Source organism: Salminus brasiliensis, chromosome 7 (assembly GCF_030463535.1).
Source record: "Salminus brasiliensis chromosome 7, fSalBra1.hap2, whole genome shotgun sequence".
Classification (NCBI taxonomy): Eukaryota; Metazoa; Chordata; class Actinopteri; order Characiformes; family Bryconidae; genus Salminus; species Salminus brasiliensis.
Window position 1 is genome coordinate 25,962,845 of NC_132884.1, and position 21,882 is coordinate 25,984,726.

General features: G+C 38.8%; 1 protein-coding gene across 5 annotated transcripts in view; it reads right to left on the reverse strand.

The window, feature by feature from the left end:
- Positions 1 to 21,882, reverse strand: part of ddr2a (discoidin domain receptor tyrosine kinase 2a) — a 43,224-nt gene that overhangs the window by 17,162 nt on the left and 4,180 nt on the right. For 4 of the 5 annotated variants that reach the window (XM_072684345.1, XM_072684346.1, XM_072684342.1 and 1 more), the window contains exon 2: positions 10,644 to 10,743. In XM_072684345.1, coding sequence (XP_072540446.1) covers positions 10,644 to 10,725 — 82 coding nt within the window. In that variant the 5' untranslated portion in view covers positions 10,726 to 10,743. Of the gene's footprint in view, positions 1 to 10,643; positions 10,744 to 20,587; positions 20,644 to 21,882 lie in introns of all 5 variants that reach the window. The other variant, XM_072684344.1, reaches the window with a different exon arrangement.

Sequence of the window (21,882 nt, forward strand, 5' to 3'; positions counted from 1 at the left end):
CAAGAATCACAACAGACCATTATCACACTTCCGCGATCGTTAATGAACAAAATAGTAGCGTTAAATGGCTTCATGTCATCATGTGTCATTTTTACGTTTTACTAAACACGAAGATCGACAGTCATTTAATCAACATTCATTCAAACTGCTATCAGATAGCTTAAAAAGTCTGAGAAACAGACCCCACAGTGGTGGTAGTTTAATGTAGATATACAATGCTGTGACTTTTTGCTAGTTGTGGTGTTCAGGGCGCTCAATAATGCTGCTAATATTTACATGGATTGAGTGTGAGGAGTTAAACCTGACAGACTTTTCTTCCTCTAACATGAAGCTCAGTAAGCGCCGGTCTTTAGTCTGTCCATACAGAGATGTGATGTTAACATAAAGAAGCACCCTGTCCCTTCTCTGCTTTGCTAAACTCGTCACAGGCGGATCCGATTCTGATACGCTCCACCGTCGGAACGACGCTGCTTTACACACTGGACGTGTTCACCACTGAGCTCCATTCAGTGGTAAACAGTATGCTGCAGCAGACGTGAAGGGTCCCACAAAAGGGACTTCTCGATATGTTAGCAGCCCTCCTGCTGGTTATGCTAAAGCCTAGTGAAGACTTTTGAGGGAGGCTGAAATCCAGCGAGGGCTCTGTTAAACGGTGCAGGCGGAAGTCTGATCATGCTACTATTTAGAGCCGGACAAGACGACGCAGATTTGTAACACACAAGAAAAATAGTGGGATATCGGCCCTTTAAGCATAAACCCCTATATTTCAAAAGTGCAACGCAGAAATCATATTACACAATGCAAATGTAATACTCTGTATATGTGTTTGTGTGTCACGGGCTGGGCGATAAAAGTGCATTCGGAAGTGCACAAGGCCTCTGCTGGTCCGAGCGGCCCCTCCATCTCAACAGCAAGCCTTTGTGCGCCTGCCAGCAACAGCAAGGCGAGTGGAGAAGGCCTTTTTTGTCTTCCCTTTTCTTTTTTCCGGCTCTCCTCCAAATGTTTGCTTAAAAGTCAAGATGGGGGAAACCTCAGAGGCTTGGTCTTGGCAATGACGAGCTGATATGGTCCAAAACGAGCCCAATCCCCCAACAAAAACTTCTTCCAGATGTGACAGAGCTGCCTCCTACACCCCATGTCCCTCACCACGCCTCCCTCTCTCTGGCAAAAACCCATGAGCCCATGCACAGAACTCACACTGAGTATTAACACTGTGCACACTGAAATATTGTGCGTTTCCACATGAATCCATTACAGATTACATCAAAACAGGCTTGTCTTTCAGTTTACTGCCTTTTGGTAATGACCGTGTTGATAAGGTCTATTGTGTTTATGTAAAATTCACACATTTTGGAATAAAGTTACTGCTTCGTGAATGCAAGAACACTCTTAAAAAAACACAGGTGCTTCAAAAAGCTCTTTGAGCTATGCCATAGAAGAACCACTTTGGTTCCATAAAGAACCTTTAAATTGGCAACTAAGAAACTAAATATTCTTTAGACCTTTAAAAGGTTCTTTACATGAACATCTCTATTACAAACATTTTATAGGTCTTCTGGCATTGCTCAAATGTGGGTTCCAAGTGGCTCAGTGGTTTAATTCGCAATTCTGAGCCATGGCGCTTTGCCATCAGTGGCCAGAGTCCGAAAGAGCACAACTGGCCGCGCTCTCTCTGGGTGGGTACATGTGGCTCTCGCCCCTTCAGCAATGCATGTGTCTGTATGCCCTTTCTCATCAGTCACAAACCCACTTATGACTATATCTACATGTTTTTTCAGATACACTGTAAGTGTCAAAAAAGCACTAACCTACCGCTCATTCAGTATAAAGTAATCCACATGAAGTACGCTCACTGATATGAACACACTGCACCTAAAACATGGCAGACCACCACATTCACGCAAGAAGATATGACCCTCTTATCCCACGCCTTAAACAGTTCTATCCACCAACATTTTATCAGAAACTATCACAACCAGAACTTTTTTCATCTTGTCCCCCATTCCCTGAATCACCCCCCCCCTTACCTGTATCTATATGTATGTCCCAATAGTCTTCTTTCTATGGTGTTAGAGATGGACAATGTGGGCAAGCAATACTAAATAAATTCATAAATAAATACTCAAGTACATACATTTCCCCCTATACTCTACATGCCAATCAGTCAATAAGTGTTTGGTGTCCTAAGTTTGCTTCTCTAGATTTGCACTACAACTAGCAACAAGACTAATGTAGCTGAGTTGTGCGAGCTAATACTGTACTGTATAGTGCATAACTGCTACAAGAAATTCTGAGTCATCGCACCATCTGCTAATACTGCTTTTGATGAACTTTTATCTATTAATTAACTATTAACAGTGTGTCATACAGTGTCAAGGTCCACATCAGCAAGCCTATTTGAGATCACTACTTTATACAGTTAGAGGCATGTGATATGATGATTCAGGCATTTGGTGACTGCTCATTAGTAGGCTTTACGCGTAGGGCCCACCCACATGTATTCAGGATATTTGATATTTCAATACAGAGATTTCATTACTTAAATTCATTACTTCATTACTTCATTACTTTTTTTTTATATTTAAAAAACACCTGCTTTTTTGTGTCTGTATGGGGTGGTTGCACCTCACAAAGAGAGACATCAAAACCAGTCACCAAATCACGGATTCTAAATCTAAACAGTGCACTATACGTTTGCTATAGACCAGTATTTACATGTATCTATGTTGAAATATGAAATCTGGAGCTATCTGTGTGCAGACGTTATAATTGTATGATTTATGTAGTTTACTTATAGTGCATAAGAGATTCAGGCAGAAACAGGCATGTGATTTTTTATAGTTTTCATGTCAACAGGAGGCCAAAATGCAGACGTTTGGATACGTGTGGACAAGCCATAGCTTTTAAGATTAGCCTCGTAGCTCCAGTGCAAATTTAAAGAAAACAATGACTATAGAAAACATGGACGTCATGGTTCCCTACCCTTCCGTTCTATAGAAATGAAGCCAAAACCGTCTGCCATGTTGTCAAATCTGTGCAGTAGAGACCAGTGGCACAGCCAGACTACTCCGTGAAACAACTACTCCATGTAATGAACACAAAGGACGTGATGGAGTGATGTGTCCTGCAGACAGTCCCATCCAGCCAAAGCTGTCAATCAATTCATTCTAGTGTAACCCCGCCTCCTTACTTAAACTGATTTCTGGGGGGAAATATGAAATAGCACAGTGAAAAGACAGTTGGAGGAGAGATATGAGATGGAAAATGGGCTGTTTTGTCACTGAAACATGGGAGGAGCGGAGCTACACATTATACAGCAACCGGCCGGCAGAGGTGCTAGACCTCGGGTTGCTTCACTTTTGAGAGATGCTTCGCTGTCCATGTTTTCTACAGTCACTGAAAGAAACCAACTACAGCTTTGGAAAGCCTCACAGACAGATGACTGCACTCTCTTTTGTCAGGGAACCTTTTCTACAGGGACACTTACAAACAGGAACTGATTGCTAAGACAAAACCTCCCACACTAGGTCTGTTCAGAGCAGAGTGTTTACTTGCAAACACACTTTACTTGGCCATACGCTGTAGCATATGTGCTTGAAGCGCTTTATTTACTCAGTATCTGTTTTCCTGCCCTCTCTGCTTGACCCCCAAGGGAAACGAGCACGTTTTTTTTTACAGCCTGAGGAGCAGACGCTGCTAGCGTTCAGCTAGAGAGCCTAAAAATACCATGTGCTTCAGAAAGGTGGAAAAATACAAATTTTGTCTGGAGAAAATGCAGGCTTAGGCCTATTCGCCTCTTTCTGAGTGTGTGTGAGTGTGTGTGTCCATGGCTAGCTATAGTGGACTGATGCAGTAGCTCATAACTCCAAGTGTCCCTTTTTTCCCCTCTCACCAAGGCAGCTTTTTCCATGCCCTGGTCTTGTGAATGGCACGTTTGTTTCACTGTGTTTGCTGTCTAACCGCTGGCTCCAAAGCCACACACGCACACACAATGTAACACACAGACACAAGAATATACACATATGTTCATGCATGTGTGCACACATATATACAGTGGCAGGCAAACGTCTGAGCACCCCTCGTGATAATTTCTATTACTTTGAGTAGTTGAGTAGAAAATGAATTGCCAAAGCAATCCCCCAAGACATGAAGTTAAAGATGAAACCCTCTTTTTAACATTTTAAGCAAGATGAGTGTATTATTAATGTTTTGTACAATTTTAGAGTGAAAACTAAAAAGGAGCACCATGCAACAGTTTGGGTACCCCAAGATATTTGAGCTCTCTCAGACCTTAATTAATAGCTTGGTTAACAGTCATTGTTAGAAAAGGTCGGTGATGTACATTCTAAATCTTTATGAATATTCTGACTACTCAAATCATGTCCCAAGAGTCAGCAGCCATTGGCTACTCTATGCAGCTGATTAGCACTCAGAAAGGTTAAAAATAAAAAAAAGGAGAAGAGAAGGCTATAAGAAGAAAGCAAGTCACTGTCAGGCAGCCGTTTCCTTAGTTGGTAATGTATTTAAGAAATGGCAGGAACAGGATTAACAAGAAGTTGGGGTCTGGAGGACCAAGAACACCTTCTGAGAGAACTTCTCGTAGGATTGCTAGAAAGGCAAGAATTATCCAACTCTGGAATGGTGGTGCACTGTTCTACTGTGCAGCGACACCTGCACAAATACGATGTTGATGGAAGATTCATCAGCAGAAACTGTTCACTGTGTCAACATCAGAAGCTTTTGAGCGTGATGCATTTTGTATTGTGGCCGCAGTGAGTAAAGGAGTGTTTGGAGATAAAAGGGTGCAGAATTTCAATTTCAGGAAAAGACTGCTGTGTTGCAGCCAGTGGCATGGGGAACATTTCACTGGTAGAGGGAAGAATGAATTCAATAAAATACCATCAAAGATAAAAGGAGGATGGCTTCTACAGCAAGATAATAATCCTACACACCTCAAAACAGTTAGTTCTAAGTTATGTTATATTATGATTATATCAGTACACCTGGGTAGAAGGTGCAGTCTTATGTGAGGGCATGGTGATGTTTTATCAAAAATTTATAAATAGTTCTGACCAGAGGAGGATGGGTCTGCCTTGGTTCCTCCCATAGTTTCTGCTTTGCAACAACGTTATAAAAAGGTGTTGCCATGGCCCTCACCTAAACATCACTGAGAATCTGTGGATAGATCCCAAATAAGCAGTGCAAGCAAAACGGCAAAAATCTCACAGAACTAGAATTCTTTTACAAGGAACTGAAACTGACTTTTAGCTGGTTACAAAGAACATTTACAAACTTGCCAAAGGGGGTGTACTGATATGCTATTTTGAGCCTGATACTATGGAAATGAAAAAGTTACAGAAAGGTTTCCTCTTTAACTTGCTGCCATATGGGAATCAGGTCATATTTACGTACTTAGCTATTCACATTAACAAATATTTTAACCAGGGGTGCCAAACATTTGCATGCCAGTGTACAAATATACAGACTCACCCATGATAAATAGAGAATTGCCAAAATTATTAGAGAATTGAAAAAATAGGTCATTAAAAAATATTAAAGAAGTATTAAAAAGAAGAGAATCAGAACAAGAATAATTAAAGGAAACACTTTCATGTTGGAGTAAGTGATCCTTGAGTTTCCCTGTTCAGTATACCAGCACTATTGAAACTGAAAAGCGCCGTCCCATCACGCCAAAGGAGAAACTGGAAAAAACGTGGTGTGGTATGGTATAACTATAGTGCTTGGGAATTTTAAACAGGGGAAAATTGGCACTGGAGCACGTCATAGCTCCTAAATTCTGCAACGCACTTTTCCTGCTGCTGGAAAAAAACCTTTCATTTTAATTTCAGCGGAAATATGGTGGAGCAACTAGAGATTACAGCATCTGCCTCACATCACAAGTATGTTTAAAACAGTGGAAAAATGACGGAAATGTACCATCCTAGCCGAGAAGCTATTCTGAACTTCTGAAGGCGTTACTGTATCTCCACCACTAATATCACTTCTTTAACCTCCCTCAACCCTTCTTCTACATCTCCGAATGTGAGAAAGACTGTGCTGTGGCTCACAAACCGGGCAACAAAAATCTGGGAAACACACAGAAGCTCTGGAAAAATTAAAGAAAGAGAAGCCGATTCAATGTACTTTCCTGTTGTCAAAATGTCTGGTATGCAGTAGCCACAGACTCCAGCCTGATTGCTGAATCCACTGTAAACAGTCATGCTTGCTCTCTTGCTTCATTCAATAATAAACTCGAGGCAAGGTCACAATCCTCTAATAGATCCCAGGATTCTAGGTGCAGCCAAACATGTATTTGACGTACTGACTGATGGAGCTTGACCTTTTTGCACTTCAGCGTTGCCTTTTTATGCTGCCTTGCTCCCTTAAACACTAACAGGAACACACTCCCCATTCATCCAGAACTGTCTGTGAGCATCACAGCTAAACAGTTCCCTGTGTGTTGCTTAAGAGAGCATTTCTTCAAGGTAAATTCAGTGTTATGTTGTGTAATTTTTTTAAAATTTTCAGATGTTTGGCTTTTACTTTTCAAATCAAATCAAATCAAATTTTATTTGTCACATACATAGTCATACACAGTATAACTTGCAGTGAAATGCTTTTTTGACAGTCTGCTCACATCAAGCTATACAATAAAAATCTACATTTAAACTTAACTACACCTTAACTTAATGAAGTAAAGTGCAAAAGTGCAAAAGAAAAATAAAATAAAAATGAAGAAAATAAAAATAGAATAAGTTACATTTAAGTTAAAGAATAGAATATAAAAATTAAAATATAGAAATATAAGCAAAAAAAAAGTACAGAATACAAATATACAAATATATATACAGAGATGAAATAGTGCGTGTCTGTGTGTGTGTGTGTGTGTGTATATATACATACATATACATATGTACATATTTATCTGTATGTGAGTGTATGTGTGAGTTAAAAGAAATATTTTCATTATTGTCCGTAGTGTGTTTTCCGTGAGCCATGGTTGTGTATTGTAGTGAGTGAGGGTCCAGTTTGTGTATGTAGATACTTTGATTTAGTGTCCTAAGTCCCTGTCCCCATTCAAGGCACGGATGGCTTGTGGAAAGAAGCTCCTCCTCATTCTCTCTGTGTTAGCCTTCAGGGTTCTTAAGCGTTTCCCCGAGGGCAACAGAGAGAACAGTTTTACTTTTACTTTTCTCATTAGGGGGCTTTAAGCCTACGGCTCGTCCACATGTATTCAGGAAATTTGATATTTAAATACAGAGATTTCATTCCTTCCATTTTTGAAAATATTTCCGTCCACACAGAGACACACAGATATTTTTGCGTCTGTATGGGGAGGCTGCACCTCACAAAGAGAGACATTAAAACAAGTCACAACATTACGGATTCTAAATCTAAATCCAGTGTCACGTTCTGTAATTTCTTTAGAAATGTTCAGATGTTTGCCTTTTACTTTTACTTTTCATTAAAAAAATAATCCTGCAAAAGCTTTGTTTACAGAAAACAACTATAACAATTCTTTAGACGTATTTGGGGCTCTTGGCATCATGTTAATCTAAATGTCCATCCAGTTCTTTTTTTTATTGGGTAGTTTCAAGATATGGTTAAATACATATATTGAAACTTTTTTGGTTTAAAGGTTGTTTAAGCACCCAGCAGCTTTGAGAGCTGACATCACAACCAGAGGAAGCAATGTGAGGGCTTTGGCATTAGTTTGGTAAAATTAGGATCTTTACATTCATCAATATAAAAACCTGTCCGATTTAAATGAAGTCAAAAAGAAAAAAATGAAGATACAGGATTTTTCTGTAAAAGTAACAATATGTTTCTTTTAATTAAAACCTGAAGTCGTTAACCTGTTAAACTCATTGGAACAAATGAGCTAAAGTGTTGCTATTGAAGTTTGCTTCAAAAAGATTGCAATAAAATGTGTGTACACCGAATTCCTCCTAGTATGTTCACAAAAAAAGAATCAGTATTAAATTCTGTGAACTTAGTTTGATGTTCTTAAACTTTTAAACTTTTTAAGTTTAAGGCACCAAAGTCTTTTTACTGGGAAGAGATTTTAGGTATTAGATGTTCATTACATTTTAGCCATAGTTTTAGCTGTAATACTTTTAGAACAAAGCAAAGTTTAAACACCAAACACATCTTAGCCAATTAACTACCTTTAAGGTATAGGAAAAATATGTAAACTATAGATATAAATCAGATTTTTTTGCTGGGCCATTCCTTTTAAATGCTAAAATTACGTTATTGCAAATTGACAACATGCTATTTTGTATTTAAATCATGTTAAAAATCTAAATCTGCTGTAATCTGCCAATCTGTGATTGGTGTATAGTTCTCCTTTAAAAAAGAGCTTTGAATCCCAAGTAGCACTTTAGTTCTTAATAGGTTTATGCTACAAGTTAACAGTTGGTGGTTGGTTTTCTGTCTGAAATTGAATCACTGTGTGCTTAGTTCAAAGCAGAAGAACTGAGAATAAATGATACCTAGTATAAACAGACAAAGGAAAATAACGTTAACCTCATGTCATCATATTAAAGTCATGATTTAATGAACTAAAGTCATCTCTAAACCAGCTCATCCACATGCAAGGCAAGAGCTAAATGCAGTAGGATGGCTGGCAGGTCATGTTTCTGCAGTGGCCACAGTGTACTCCAGCGCGATAAAAAGGACATCAGGATCCAGGGCCTGCTTCTGCAATACAATTAGAGCACAGCGACTGGAAAGATGGACTCGAAATGACACAGAGTCTTAAAACCACAGAGAGCTGGGAGACAGTTTTCTTTTGTTTGAATTCTTCTGGGATCAGTGATACAAAAAAGCTAGCAGTGCCCCATGCTGAGCTGGATAATCAGCCTGGGTTTGTGAATTTGTGTGTGGGAGTGTTGTCCAAACTCCAAAGTTCTCCAAAATTCTTAAAAAGTATGTTAACCCAAAGTGCTTGTTGTACACCATATGTCAATAAACTCCCAGCTTGAGAAAACAGTATTCGGAACAGCTATGTGTGAGGCTTTTCATGAACATGGAAAGCCATGAAGCCCTTAAAGCAACCTCAAGTCCTTGACCACCACCCACGGGGACAGATATTCTTTACCTTGAAACACACCAAAAAAATGCTGGTGGCAAGCCAAACAAGGCAACAATTAAACTCTCCTGTTAATCTGTATGAAGAACTGAACATTTATTGTCCTTCCCATGCCATAAAGCAACATGACACACAGCTGTAAAAGCAACCATTAACTTACACTACACATTCCACATGCATCACCCAGCCATGCTCCGACTCTTCAGTAACTTCAGTACCTAACCTAATATACCTAATAGAATTTATACTGATACACTGTAACAGTATGGTGTGATTTTCATACTCTAGGATCCTTTCTCCTCATCTCTTTCCCTTGGCTCTACTGTAATCTTCGCTTGCCATGTCACTAGCTTCTGGTTCCCTTGTAAAATATAATTGAACCTCACATTGACATCACACTTTCCTTCCCACAAACCACCCATGCTGGAGGGAACGAGCTGGAGTAGAAAGGCGCGGATCAAAGCTACGTAGAAGGTTTCACATATAATCCAGAATAGAACTTCAGCAGCTTCCAAACCCGATTCAGGGCAAGTGGCCTGCTCTACTCCAGTGCAGGCTAATAGTCTGTCTCAAAACTGTACTCAAGTCAAAGTTTGGCTACAGTATCAAAGCCTTTCTTAATTAAAAAAATGGAGCCAAAACAGTCCAAAAGTATTTACGATTAAAAAACTAACTCAAATAATTTTTTATTTAAAAATAAAGTTGTAGTTCGGTGGGGTGTGATGCAGTGATATTGTGGTAACTAACTGGTGGAACTAAGCTTAAAATATTGACCACACACAGCATTTAGATGGTGATATCAATTCTGATGGATGTTTCAATAAAAACACTAAATTTAAATGTATGGAAACTGACTAGCACAAGCAAAGTGGAAAACCCCTGAGATTTGTAATGAGTACCTCAACGTTCTAAGTGTTACATTTCAAAAATATTTCAGTAAATTATAACTCAACCAAAATACTAACTAGGTCTAGTAACAGTGGATAATAGTACACTTTATTACGTACATTTCCAGCCCTACTAGTAGTACACCATGTAACACAGTATATAAAGTAAAAGACAGTATGTTTTAGGCTTGGATTAATGTAAAATAATCATTTTAATAATGAATAATTCAACTAATTTATTTGAATTTAATAAACCTAGTTAAATTGCTTGTTAGCACTTAAGGTATATGCTATAACACTGAAATCTATATTACGACTAATGGAACATTTTACCATGATTATGATTAATGAACGATAATATAAGCAGCCTGAGTTGCTAGGTTGGCTCTGTGTTTAAGTCGTCCTCCATGTTGCTTCCAAATCGCAGTCTGGATGGGGAGGAGCCACATGACTACACAGAATAATCAACATCGGCAAGATTACGTCGATTAGAGGATTTAAAGCTTGGTTTTGATTAGTTTTTGATTAATTGCCCAGCTTTATCTTTTTTTGCCATGTACACAAAGCCATAGGTTTGCCCAGCGTTTCTCAAGAAAGATCAGAGCTGTATCCTGACATTACAGACGTGTAAAATGAAAGACTTGGTCAAAACTTGGTCTTACTTGGATTTACTTGGGATTTTGCAGTCCCTAACAGGTACAGAAGAAGTGGTAATGGAAAGAGCATCTTCCAAAGGTGATTCATCTCCAGTAGACACCAGGCCTGGGGAGCAAACACAAAAACAAGCTTTAATGTAACATATCAATCTAAAAGAAGAGAGGAAAACATACATTAGGACACCAGGAACAATTCCATACTAGGCGTCCTTATTCTGTAGTGTTGTGTAATGGGCTTTTCAGCACACTGACATTAGGGCACTAAGTTAGGAGGTATATTTAATGGCAAAACAAACGCCTTTTACTCAAACCATGATTTTACTTAGGCCAATAAAGATGCAATAATTGCCTGCAGGGGCTGCTGGAGTTTCCATTCATTAATCACACCACAGCCATGTGAGCTGTGCTTCTCAGAACAAAATGAAATGGTGGGAACAGTTTAATTGACACACAGCACTCTGGACCGAACTGATTAATTACCTCAGTGCAAAAAGCCAGTCACAAGATGTTGAGATTTATTGCTCTTCATAGAGTCATGGAATTATGCGAGGTTCGAAAAATGGAGCAGGAGATGTATTTAGATGTAGGAAAATAATGCAGCTATATAAAGTAATTCAAGCAATTCAATTTCACCTTTGAGCACCATGAAACTATTAAATGAAGACAATGTTGTTAATGGCAATTTTGATTTTGCATTACAAACGTATTGGCTAAGAGTGCTTGGCATTAAATCTAAAAACAAACTAAGCAGAGGACTCAGAGCAAGGCGCCTGACAGTGACTCAGACATTACCTCAGCTGGACACTGCTCACCGTGCCAATAAGAGTAACCATTTCAGGCAATGTGAGTCCACACACAGAGTCCTTTTCCTTAGCCAAATTCGCCAAATGACGGATGCACCACTGTGACACTCACAACTGTTTATATACACAGGTTGTTTTCATCAACGTTTTGGAAAGTTGCTTCACAAAGATAAACTGTAGAATGACGCAGGAGATGACCAACACATATGTTGCTTGACTGAAAATCATGTACAGGCTTGAAAAGATATTTGGAATCACCATCATTACTTTGTCATGCCAGCCTTTTTAGGTTTTATAGGAAGTTACAGAAACCATATCTCACAGAATTCCCACACTGATGAGTCTCAACTCCTTAAGTTAAGACAAATGCTGAAACTTATTATTCAGTAAAAACATGGAAAACAATGAAAACTGGCCAAGTTATTTATAAGTTACAGAAATTAAGACGGGAACCCTGGACTAATCAGTGGTTCATGGCCTTTTAAGGGGTTCAAGCTGTGTCAATGTTTTAATTTCCAGAATAAACTGGAAAAAAAACCTCAAGAGTACAAAAGAATATATTGTTGCTATCCAAGAAAAAAACATGTATTTCCACTTTTTAACTGGTATTTCTATTTCTACATTCTGCAGATGTACATTCTGCTTTACACTGCCTGAACATTTCATGATGAATGGACCAATAAAACCTTTCTCAGTTGGAAGGAAATCTCTTTACGTTAACGTAAACTGAAACTTAAGAATGTCTATCCTTCTCCTGTAAAGTGACTATTTTCTAGAAATACATTTCATTTTTAGACAGCAATGTTATCCAGAGACTTAGTTGTAGTAGTTGTAGTGACTATGACTTTCAGAAGAGAACTGTTAATTGAATATAACAAAATGACGAGAGACAGATGCTCAACAGAATTATAAACAAGCATGGTGTTGTTTGCTGTTGCAATTTTACAGCCTTTTTTGAGGTTTGGACATGCTGTTCTTAGTAGCCATGATAAATAGAAAAAAGGACAGACTTAATTTCTGTAGCTAACTTTGATACATTAGTATGTCTCTTTACTGTCGCTTTACTGTAGCATATTACAAAAAAGACAACACAACAGTCCACAGTATTGTATCATTCAATAATACTAACTTTTCATTTGTATATATTAGTTGTCTTTCACACATTCTATGTACAAAAACAGCATCTAAAAATCTGACTAGACAACAGATTAAAGATTCCTATTATAGAATGTTTGAGCAAAGCCCAGCAGTGTGTTTACGAGTGTTATATAAATCCAGTGTAAAGGGTGAGTGACTGAAGGGCAACACAAACATGGATCTCTGCTGGATAGCTCAGAAGAGTTTTTCCCCCTGAAAAGTATTAATCCACAGCCAAACACAACTCTCCTCGCAGGGCTGCGTAGGAGTGGCCCATATATGAACATGTTGGGATCTGACTGTTTTCCGCTTTCTCTGGTCCAATTCAGACCGCTTTCTATTGAAGGTCCTTCTACTCCCTCAGACCAGTAAAAAAAGAACCTTGTTAAACTCTTAAACCACAGGGCTATTATACAGTGATTGGTTTTACTCTTCAGTAACTACCATAATTGTTTGGTAACTATTATGAAACTAGCACGTAATTTGTACTGTATATAAATAATACTGTATTCATAAATACAGGTCTTTAGAATTGAATGATGCTCAGCTAAGATGAGCAGATAAAAAACCTACTACTCCCCATGTCTGTGTGGATATGGTAAGATGTTTTTTTTTTGTCAGCCAAATTACCTATATTGTATAATTGAATTTGCTGTACAATTCAAATGTACGTGACATAACATAAATTACATTCCCATTTGATTTACGCTCTAGAACTAACAGCTCTAGGTCTACACTCCTGACCAATTACCTCTTAGAATATTCCATATTCCATATACCAATTCTCCTCCAACACTCATGCCATAGACAAAAACTTCTTTTTAGGCTCCTTAGGAAACCTTTTTGTCATGATATACTGTATAAATGTCTTTTAAAAATCTTTTTAATAATGTAATTTAATAAAGTTCTAGCAAGAAATCCAACACCTGTGAACCATGGTTCTTTAGGGGACAAAAAGTGGTCTATCTATAGCATCTATGTAAGTACGAAGCACAAAACAATCATGCACCCTCAAAAAAGACTTCTGGTTCTGCATAGGACCATGCAAAAAAAAAACCTTTTAAATGTGTAAATGGTTCTTTGCCTGGATAAATCCTTATTTAAGTACTATATCAACCCCACCTTTTTAGAGTGTAGTGTTGAACAAAATTTGTCTTCTTGAATCACTGAGCTACACGTGAAAAATAATGAATATTAAATGTAAAGTTTAAAGAAATAAAAACACTAAACTGCGTGAGCGGTAGTGGCTCCACACCTGCAGCTTTGGATGGGTATGACAAATTAGCAGGTGGACTAAATCTTGAATTTCCAGAGGGTTGGGAGCTACAAGTGTTACAGGCCAATGCCTCAGAACAGCGCAAGACTCAAACACCTGAGGATCGCTGGTTCAAATCCTGGGTCATGTTGCTTGCACAATTGAGAAAGCACAATTGGCCTTGCTCTCTCAGATGCAGGTTGATGGCACTTCCTCCTCACATCACTCCTACTGGACTGTGACGCCTCAGCACTGACGTCTGTTAGCTGTTGTATGGAAGCTGGGGGTCCGATGTTTCCTCTGAGCACGTTGGCTGCCTAGTGATGCTGCATAAGAGGTGCAAAAGAGGTGGTGGCTGACTCCTAGTGTTGGGGGCATTGCTAGTGACAGGGAGAGTTCACATGAATGGGGACTGGGTAATTTGCCTCCAAACTGGGTAGAAAATGGGGTTAAATTAGACAATGTCTCACACTTACAGTAAGGCCAACCGGTTAAACTGGAACTGGTTAAACGGTTTGGTTGAGCTACTATTAAAAGAACAGCTGAGCAGATATTTAAGGTAGGCCAGACCTCCACCACTCCACTGGGCACAATCACATAATTGCCTCTATGTGGGACTAGATTTGGACACAGATGCACTAGTGGGAAGTTTCCTTCCTGGTCTGCATACCCTCCAACAACTCCATGACTCGACCCCATATGGCCTCTGGTAGACTCACCCTACAATAAGCATGCTTTGCACCTCCAATAACACCAGTGACCCTGAGTTAACTCGTGTGAACTTGCCGGCACAGGCCATACCACACAGAGAGCGCAGCAGCCATGACCTGGGTTATGAGGGACCCTCAATTACTCAGTGTGGTGCATGCTGGGGTTACAGCACAGTGGGGAGAAGGTTCTTCACTATGCTGTTCTACCAGCACTTCCCACCGCCACACACAGGCATGCTTACATTCTCACATAACTACTTTCACACAGACTTGTGGTTGAAAAAGATATTTTTTTTTACTCTCGTAAACTGCAGGCCTTATTATTCAGTTATTAATCTTGGGGCTTTGTTACATCAATCTTTTAAAAAATGGGGATTTCACCCGATTTTTCAGAATTTTCCCACAATTCACTGGTGGAAATGTAAACACAAGCATTCAGAATGGTTTAATGTGAAATGCTCACTGGGTCAGACTGTTCTCGGAAGTGTTGAGGGGAAAAAGTTATTTCTAGTGGAGAGAGGCAAAATACAGAGGCGCGTACAGGGAGTTGTAAGGCAAAATAATGACACATAGTGTAATAAAAATAAACAGTGGTAATTTCTTTTAGACTTACCACTATGTTACCATAATCAGCACTGTATGACAAAAGTGTGCAGATTCAATGGTAAAAAAAAATACACAATATGTCCAAATGTTTGCACGCACACACACACACACAGCTTGTCTGGTCCCTGTAGAGAAGCAGAATAGGATTCTGTGGAGCAGATAAACATCCACAACTCTTTTTCATAGCCTTCATTTCAGAATAAACAATGAATGAGCAGGTGTCCAAACCAGTACCTAACTTCACTATTGCTCGTGTGGTGGAATGCAATCAAATTCTCACAGGTTCTACAAACATTTGGACATGTATTGTATGTATGACCTTGCGTCACTGTCTCAGTGAATTAAAGGCAAAGTTCTGGTGTGATCCCTCAGAACCATGCATTTATTCGACTCTTATTGCTGCACACGAATACATCAAATGAAGGCTGATGGACTGTGGATGGAATTCACATTCACCTCTGTTACTGTAAAGGCACAGAACCATCTGTCTTTGCTGTACCTGTTTCCATGGTTACACTGGCACAGGGCTAACATAAAAAATCAGCTTACGCTCGGTTGCCAATTACTTCAAATCCCTTACAGACACGAGCAAGAGAAGCTTAAAAAAATAAATGTCATCAGTTTGGTTCATTTTGTAAAAGAATGTCTATTGGACAAAGAAAACAGGTAAAACAGTAGTTATCTAAAATATTTAAATCCTCCTTACTCAACACACACACACACACATATACATATGTCTGTTCCACTTATACCAGCGCAACACACACTAACACCCCATCATCATGTCAGTGTCACTGCAGTGCTGAGAATGATCCAATATCTGTCCTTTGGTGGTCCTGAGCATTGAAGAACTGGGTGATAGGAGGGCAACAAAGTATGCAGAGAAACAGATGGACTACAGTCTGTAATTATAGAACTACAAAATGCTCCTATATGGGCAGTTGAGCTGATATAATGGACAATGAATGTAGATACAAAGGGGTGCTATTAATGTTATCGATGATTAGTGGGTGTGTGTAAATATATATACATATATATATATTTACTTTTTTTATTTAAACATATGGACATTTAATCTTTAATAAACTGAAGAAATGTATTTTAATAATAATTTGTAAAATGTAATTAAAATAAATACAATTTTCTTGTGAGGAAATAGTTTGAACACCCCACATTTATTACTATTTTAAAAAGCCTAAAATTACAATTAGGTGCAGCACAACAGCTGCAAATGATTAGAATATAGTTAGAGAATATATGGTTAATTATATAATTAATTATATTTCTGTGTCCTTATTTGAAACTTCATATTTAGTTTGGTTTGCTCTTGAGTGATATCAACATGGCGAGATCTAAAGAGCTCTCTGAAGGTTGCAGAAGCATGTGAGTCTGAGAAGCAGTTTAAAAAGACCTCAGAACAATTAGAAATCAGTCTTCTTTCAGTGCTGTTGAATTGTTTTCTTAAATAAGATTGAATGTTCATATGTTTAAATCAATGAAAATGACTAAGGCTTTTATGGGGTGTCTTATTTTTCTACACACAACATACCAACAGACGGACACAGAGTATCTATTTGTTAAAAATGGTCATTGTATTGTTGGGTTAAATTACACTGGCCGGTTCGCCCCCTCCCTTAGCCCTGGCCTGGTTTGTGTAAGTCCCTGAGTCATTCTCCATCCTGACAGCCGCTCTGAGCTTAGGTTAAGTACACACTGAGGCATTTCTCACATGTATTTCTGTACAGCGCAGTCACTCTACATACATATGCTTCATATTCTCACACTAAGACACAGTCAGGGCTGAGAAAGAACATACTAGGTTGTACATGTGTTCGTGTACACACTCTAACACATTTTGTAATACAAGTTTTCAAAAACAGTGGCAATAAAATTTGTAGTTTAGTTTGCTAAGATGTGTCTAACATGATATGTTTTACTTTTACAAAATGGCAGATGGGAGAGGAACGCATCACAAACAGGGCCTATTATCTGTGAGAAGTGTGTGTGTTTGTGTGTGTAAGTGATTTGCGCTATATGAATCTGTAAACCTGCTTAAAAAGAAAGAGAAGTCAACACATTTACAATGTACTACACATCACTGGGCAAAATGTTATATTTAAAATTTTATTTAGTTGTTTTTCAGTTTGCAAAATAATTAAGACTTAACTGGAACAATGGAGGACAAGTTGAAGTCTACAAGGCCAGTAAAACGTTCACAGAGAACTGCTCAAAAATATTGCTAGAAAGGTAAATCAAGGGTAAATCCCTTCTTTGACTGCAAAACACCATAAAAGATTTGCAGACTTTGAAGTGGTAATTGCAGGTTTACAGTACAGTGATACCTGCTCAAATAAGGCCCTTACTAAGGCCTTGTTCTATGGATCAAGTTAAAACAGAACCTTTTAGTTGCAGTAAGAAAAGATACATTTGGAGAAGAAAAGGTGCTGAATTTCATAAAAAGAACACCTCTCCAACTGTTAAGCACATGTTTGTCAGGCTTGTTTTGCAGTCAGTGGCACAGGGAACATTTCATTGGGAAGAATGGGTTTAATAAAATACCAGCAAATTCTGGAAGCAAGCATCACACTGTATGTAAAGAAGCTAATGATCACGATACTAAATACACCTCAAAATCCACAACAGATGACCTCTGAAGGTTTTGCTATGGCCTAAAAACCATTGAATATCTGTGGATATACCTCAGGGAATAGAATCTCACAGAACCAGAAGGTGTGTGCAAGGAAGAATGGGTGGAATCCCCCCAAACAAGAACAGAAAGAATCTTGCTGGCTACAAGCTGTGTTACTTGCCAGGGGGGTGTTGCTAAATACTGATCTTGCAGGGTGTCCAAACATTTGCTTTGTGCCTTTTTCTCTTTTGTTGTTTTAAAACTGTACAACACTGAAATACAAATGTAATCTTCCTTAAATATTGAAGGAATGTGTCACAGATTTTTCATGCTTGCCAAAATGTCTCTCCCCTAAAAGGGGGAATTCCACCAAAACATGTTTTGCTTTCCAGCCTTTTTAATGGTTTTCATATGAGTGACACAGAGTTCCACAGTTTGTAAGCACATAAACAAAGGACGCTGTTTTGTAATTTACACAGAGTATCTACAGAGGGCCAGAACCTGTAGATTAAAGATCCCATGTTGGAGCATAATCAGAGAGGGAGGTACACAGGACATAAATACGAGTAAATCAACTTCTTTCTGGTTCATTAATAATAATATTCATTAATAATCCTTGTTTTAGTGAAGATTAGTGAAGAATATGTGCTGTTTTCTTAGGAAGAGTGTTACAACAATCAAATCTACTTGTAACAAATGCATGTTCAAGTCTATGTGCATCACTCTGAGAGTGAAAAGGCCTAACTTACGAAATCAACAGAATGTTTTGAAATCTAACCTTTTCCACAGGACAGCTCCCAGCTGCTGGACCTTAGCCTAGCCTTCTCCAAAAGCACCGCTACTCTGACGTAAACAAGTACTTTGTGTAATAAGGCCAAGAATATCACTTCTGAAAATATCATTACTGAAAAGCAAACAGGAAAAGTGTTGGGGCGGAAACAATCAGCATTTAGAAGAAATACCTCTTTAAAAACAACACACTAACTGAAGACTGATGGTGCGCTACGAGGCCTTACCCTCTAAGAAACCCTGCAGTGTCAACAGTGGAGGATCTACCTGATCCCGAAACATAATACTGCCCCTGAGTGGTGCATGGAGAAGAGAACAAGTACACAGTTCATGCCCTCTGTGTGGCCGCTACAGTCAACACAGCTCTCACGCGAATGGTAAAGAACGAGGGAGAGTTATGAGCTGTGCAGGCTTTAGATATGCACATTAGATATGGGAATAAATGAAGCCTTGAAATTCAGCCTTAAATTTGTATAGAAAAGAAAAGGGGGGCATTTCGCCTACGTTAGGTTGCATACTGACTGTCACGCTAAATTCATGTATCTCCAAAGCCAACTTTCAATGGAGGTTAATAATATAGAGGTCAAAATGGAGGTCACAAATATTTATTTGGGTAATTGCTGTGAGAACTTGCAGCAATTAAGTCACTTGCAAAGGAAATCATTAGTCATTAGGCCTAATTATGACCCAGTGTTACAAATAGAACAGAAACAGCCAAGTAGTAGGGGGGTCTAAGTGTCTTGCCCAATGGTACAACCAAAAAACCCAGTCATTCCTGGGATTGAACCCACACCTTTCCGGTAGCTAGCTCACCTCCTTTACCACTTCCAGCCACCACATAAGCATCAGCAACTACACTAAGAACAAAAAAGATGAGCAACTATCAGCTGTGTAGAGATTTCTCGTGCAAGCATCCTGGCTTCCACAGTGAGCTCTGTACAATTTCACTGGTTACATCAGCAGACCCTGCTTAGTCACTTCTCTGTGGCTGCTTGTTTTGTGGGATGCAGATGAGTCAATCCCTTGTGGAAGGAAAGATGAAATCTGCATCCTGTAATTGATTTTCCCTTTAAAGATGATACAGTAGTCAAGCCTTGCCACAAGTTGCCAAAAGAACCCAAAGCTTCGGACAGGGGCCTGATCACAGCGTCACATTTCAATTTTGTCAGTAAACTCAAGCTAGTTCATAAGACCTATGAGAATCAGGACATGGGCCTTAGGTGTTCAGATTGCAGGCAAATCAGATTTGTCTGTTCACACGGTTTGCAAGTGATCAGATCAGATTTGCATACAGATATCACAAACCTATCTGCATGGGTTTGGGAGAGATGGAGAGATGGAGGACACTCTAGATTTAACGTGGTTGTTATCTGTCGCTTGGATTGAGATGCGTCCATACAAATCCGATAGTAATTACATTTCAAACCACCTCCAAATGTGGTTTGGATCCGATTAACAAAGAATGAATTTCATGTGGTTTTTGGCAGTTCAGACTATCAAGAATCAATCTGGATACAATCTACACATGCCAAAAATTACATGTGGGCTAGCAGTCTCAACATTGCCTAAGTTAGCTTGAGAAGAAAGTCACTGATTCTCTAGTGCACTATTTTTAAAAGGACAAAAATGTTACAAACCATATTTCCATCTTTCCTTAACATTGTTAAGCAAGATTAATGAAAAATCAGGAGTAAAAGGAAAAAGGATACCCACTTGGGGAAAACTAACTTGATGTTAGCCCAGATAGAACTTTAGCTATTAATAAAGAGTTGTGCACTTTCAGCTTTATCTTAAGATTAAGCAAACAATTGAATAATAAAGCTCAAAATACATAAAAAAAAAAGAGGAGCAATACCATATGTTTTCAAGAGAAGCATGTTTTGAAATTGATATCAGTGGAGTTGAGTGGGGTTCAACTGCAAAACCACAAGCATTTAGACATTTTTACATCATTAGTTCAATTTGTGAGTTGTGAATGAGTATTTTACTGTATTTGTGTTTAGCATAAAATCATTATTTACCCATTAGCTTAAAAGTCAGTGTTCTGGCTGTCCTTCAGTTGCCTTTGTGCCTTCATCTAAGAGAGAGGAAAGTGGAAAGACAGACACACATCATGCTGCATGGGGAAAAAGGTTTAGTAGGAGTATTCATTCACCCTATTTTTTTTTTTGGATAAAAGAAAACTTAGCTTAGTTTTCAAGATATAAAAAGTCCATTAAAAAACTGCAATATTTAATGCTGGGTGCTGAATAATGCACTACTGACCTCATTTATTTATTATAAATGTATGAAATATTCTTTCATTATAAGAAAGAACTTTTAAGCACTACTTTATTTCACTTACATTGTAAGACAGGCATTCATTATCCAAAGCCTCGAATTAACTTCCAACACAGTTCAGTGTCAAAGTCTGTTTGCAATTAGTGGCCCTGGCTGGGAGTGCTGGGGAGCCTGGGCTTTCCGAGCACTGTAATTGTAATAATTGAGCCGAAAATGACAGTGAGGGCCCTTCAAACGCCACTTCTTCAGGCATTTTGGTTTACTCCAAAGTCTTCCACAGCTCATTTGATCTCATTACAGATGACAAATCAATAATTCCTCTAAACAGTAAGAGTGCTGGTCACATCCCAGTGAACACTGGAATTACCATAATGGTTGTAGAAACCAGTAGTTTTAGGCCAACACAGACAAGGCATGAATTACTGAAAGCTGGCTGCTGGACACCTGCAGCAATAGTTGAAATACTAGCATATATGCACATGCACACAATTACATCTAAATATGTACACGAGTAAATCTGCTACCAAAGCCAGCCAAGGGCCTCGGTCAGCAGTTAAAGCAGAGATATCTGGTTGAAATTTGGAGGGTACACAATGCCCCAAAACATTCCTGTGCCAAACAAATACGTCCCATTGTGAGAATAGCTTATTAAAAAGGCAGCACTCGAGTTGGCATAACCCAGAACAATGCACTTTATGAGGCCTGTTACATGGTGTTGTGGTGAACGCCTCATACTTGAGCTGATATTCACACACCCGTACACTTAAGCGTGAAGGGAACATGTGCTTTTCATTTGAACCCTCTTTTATTTCCCCCCTAAGGCAATGGACATAGCATTGTAGATATTTTATTTTTATGGGAATGCATGAAATCCAAATCAAATGGCAGTTCCAGCTAAAGTGGATCCAGGTGATGGCAAGAAAAAGAATGCCAGTGAAATAGCACAGTTGATGTGAACGGATTGACAAACCCGAAGCTCTACAGCAACTAAGGTTCATGTACGCATGATGTTTACACAATCTATATTTTGTCGCTG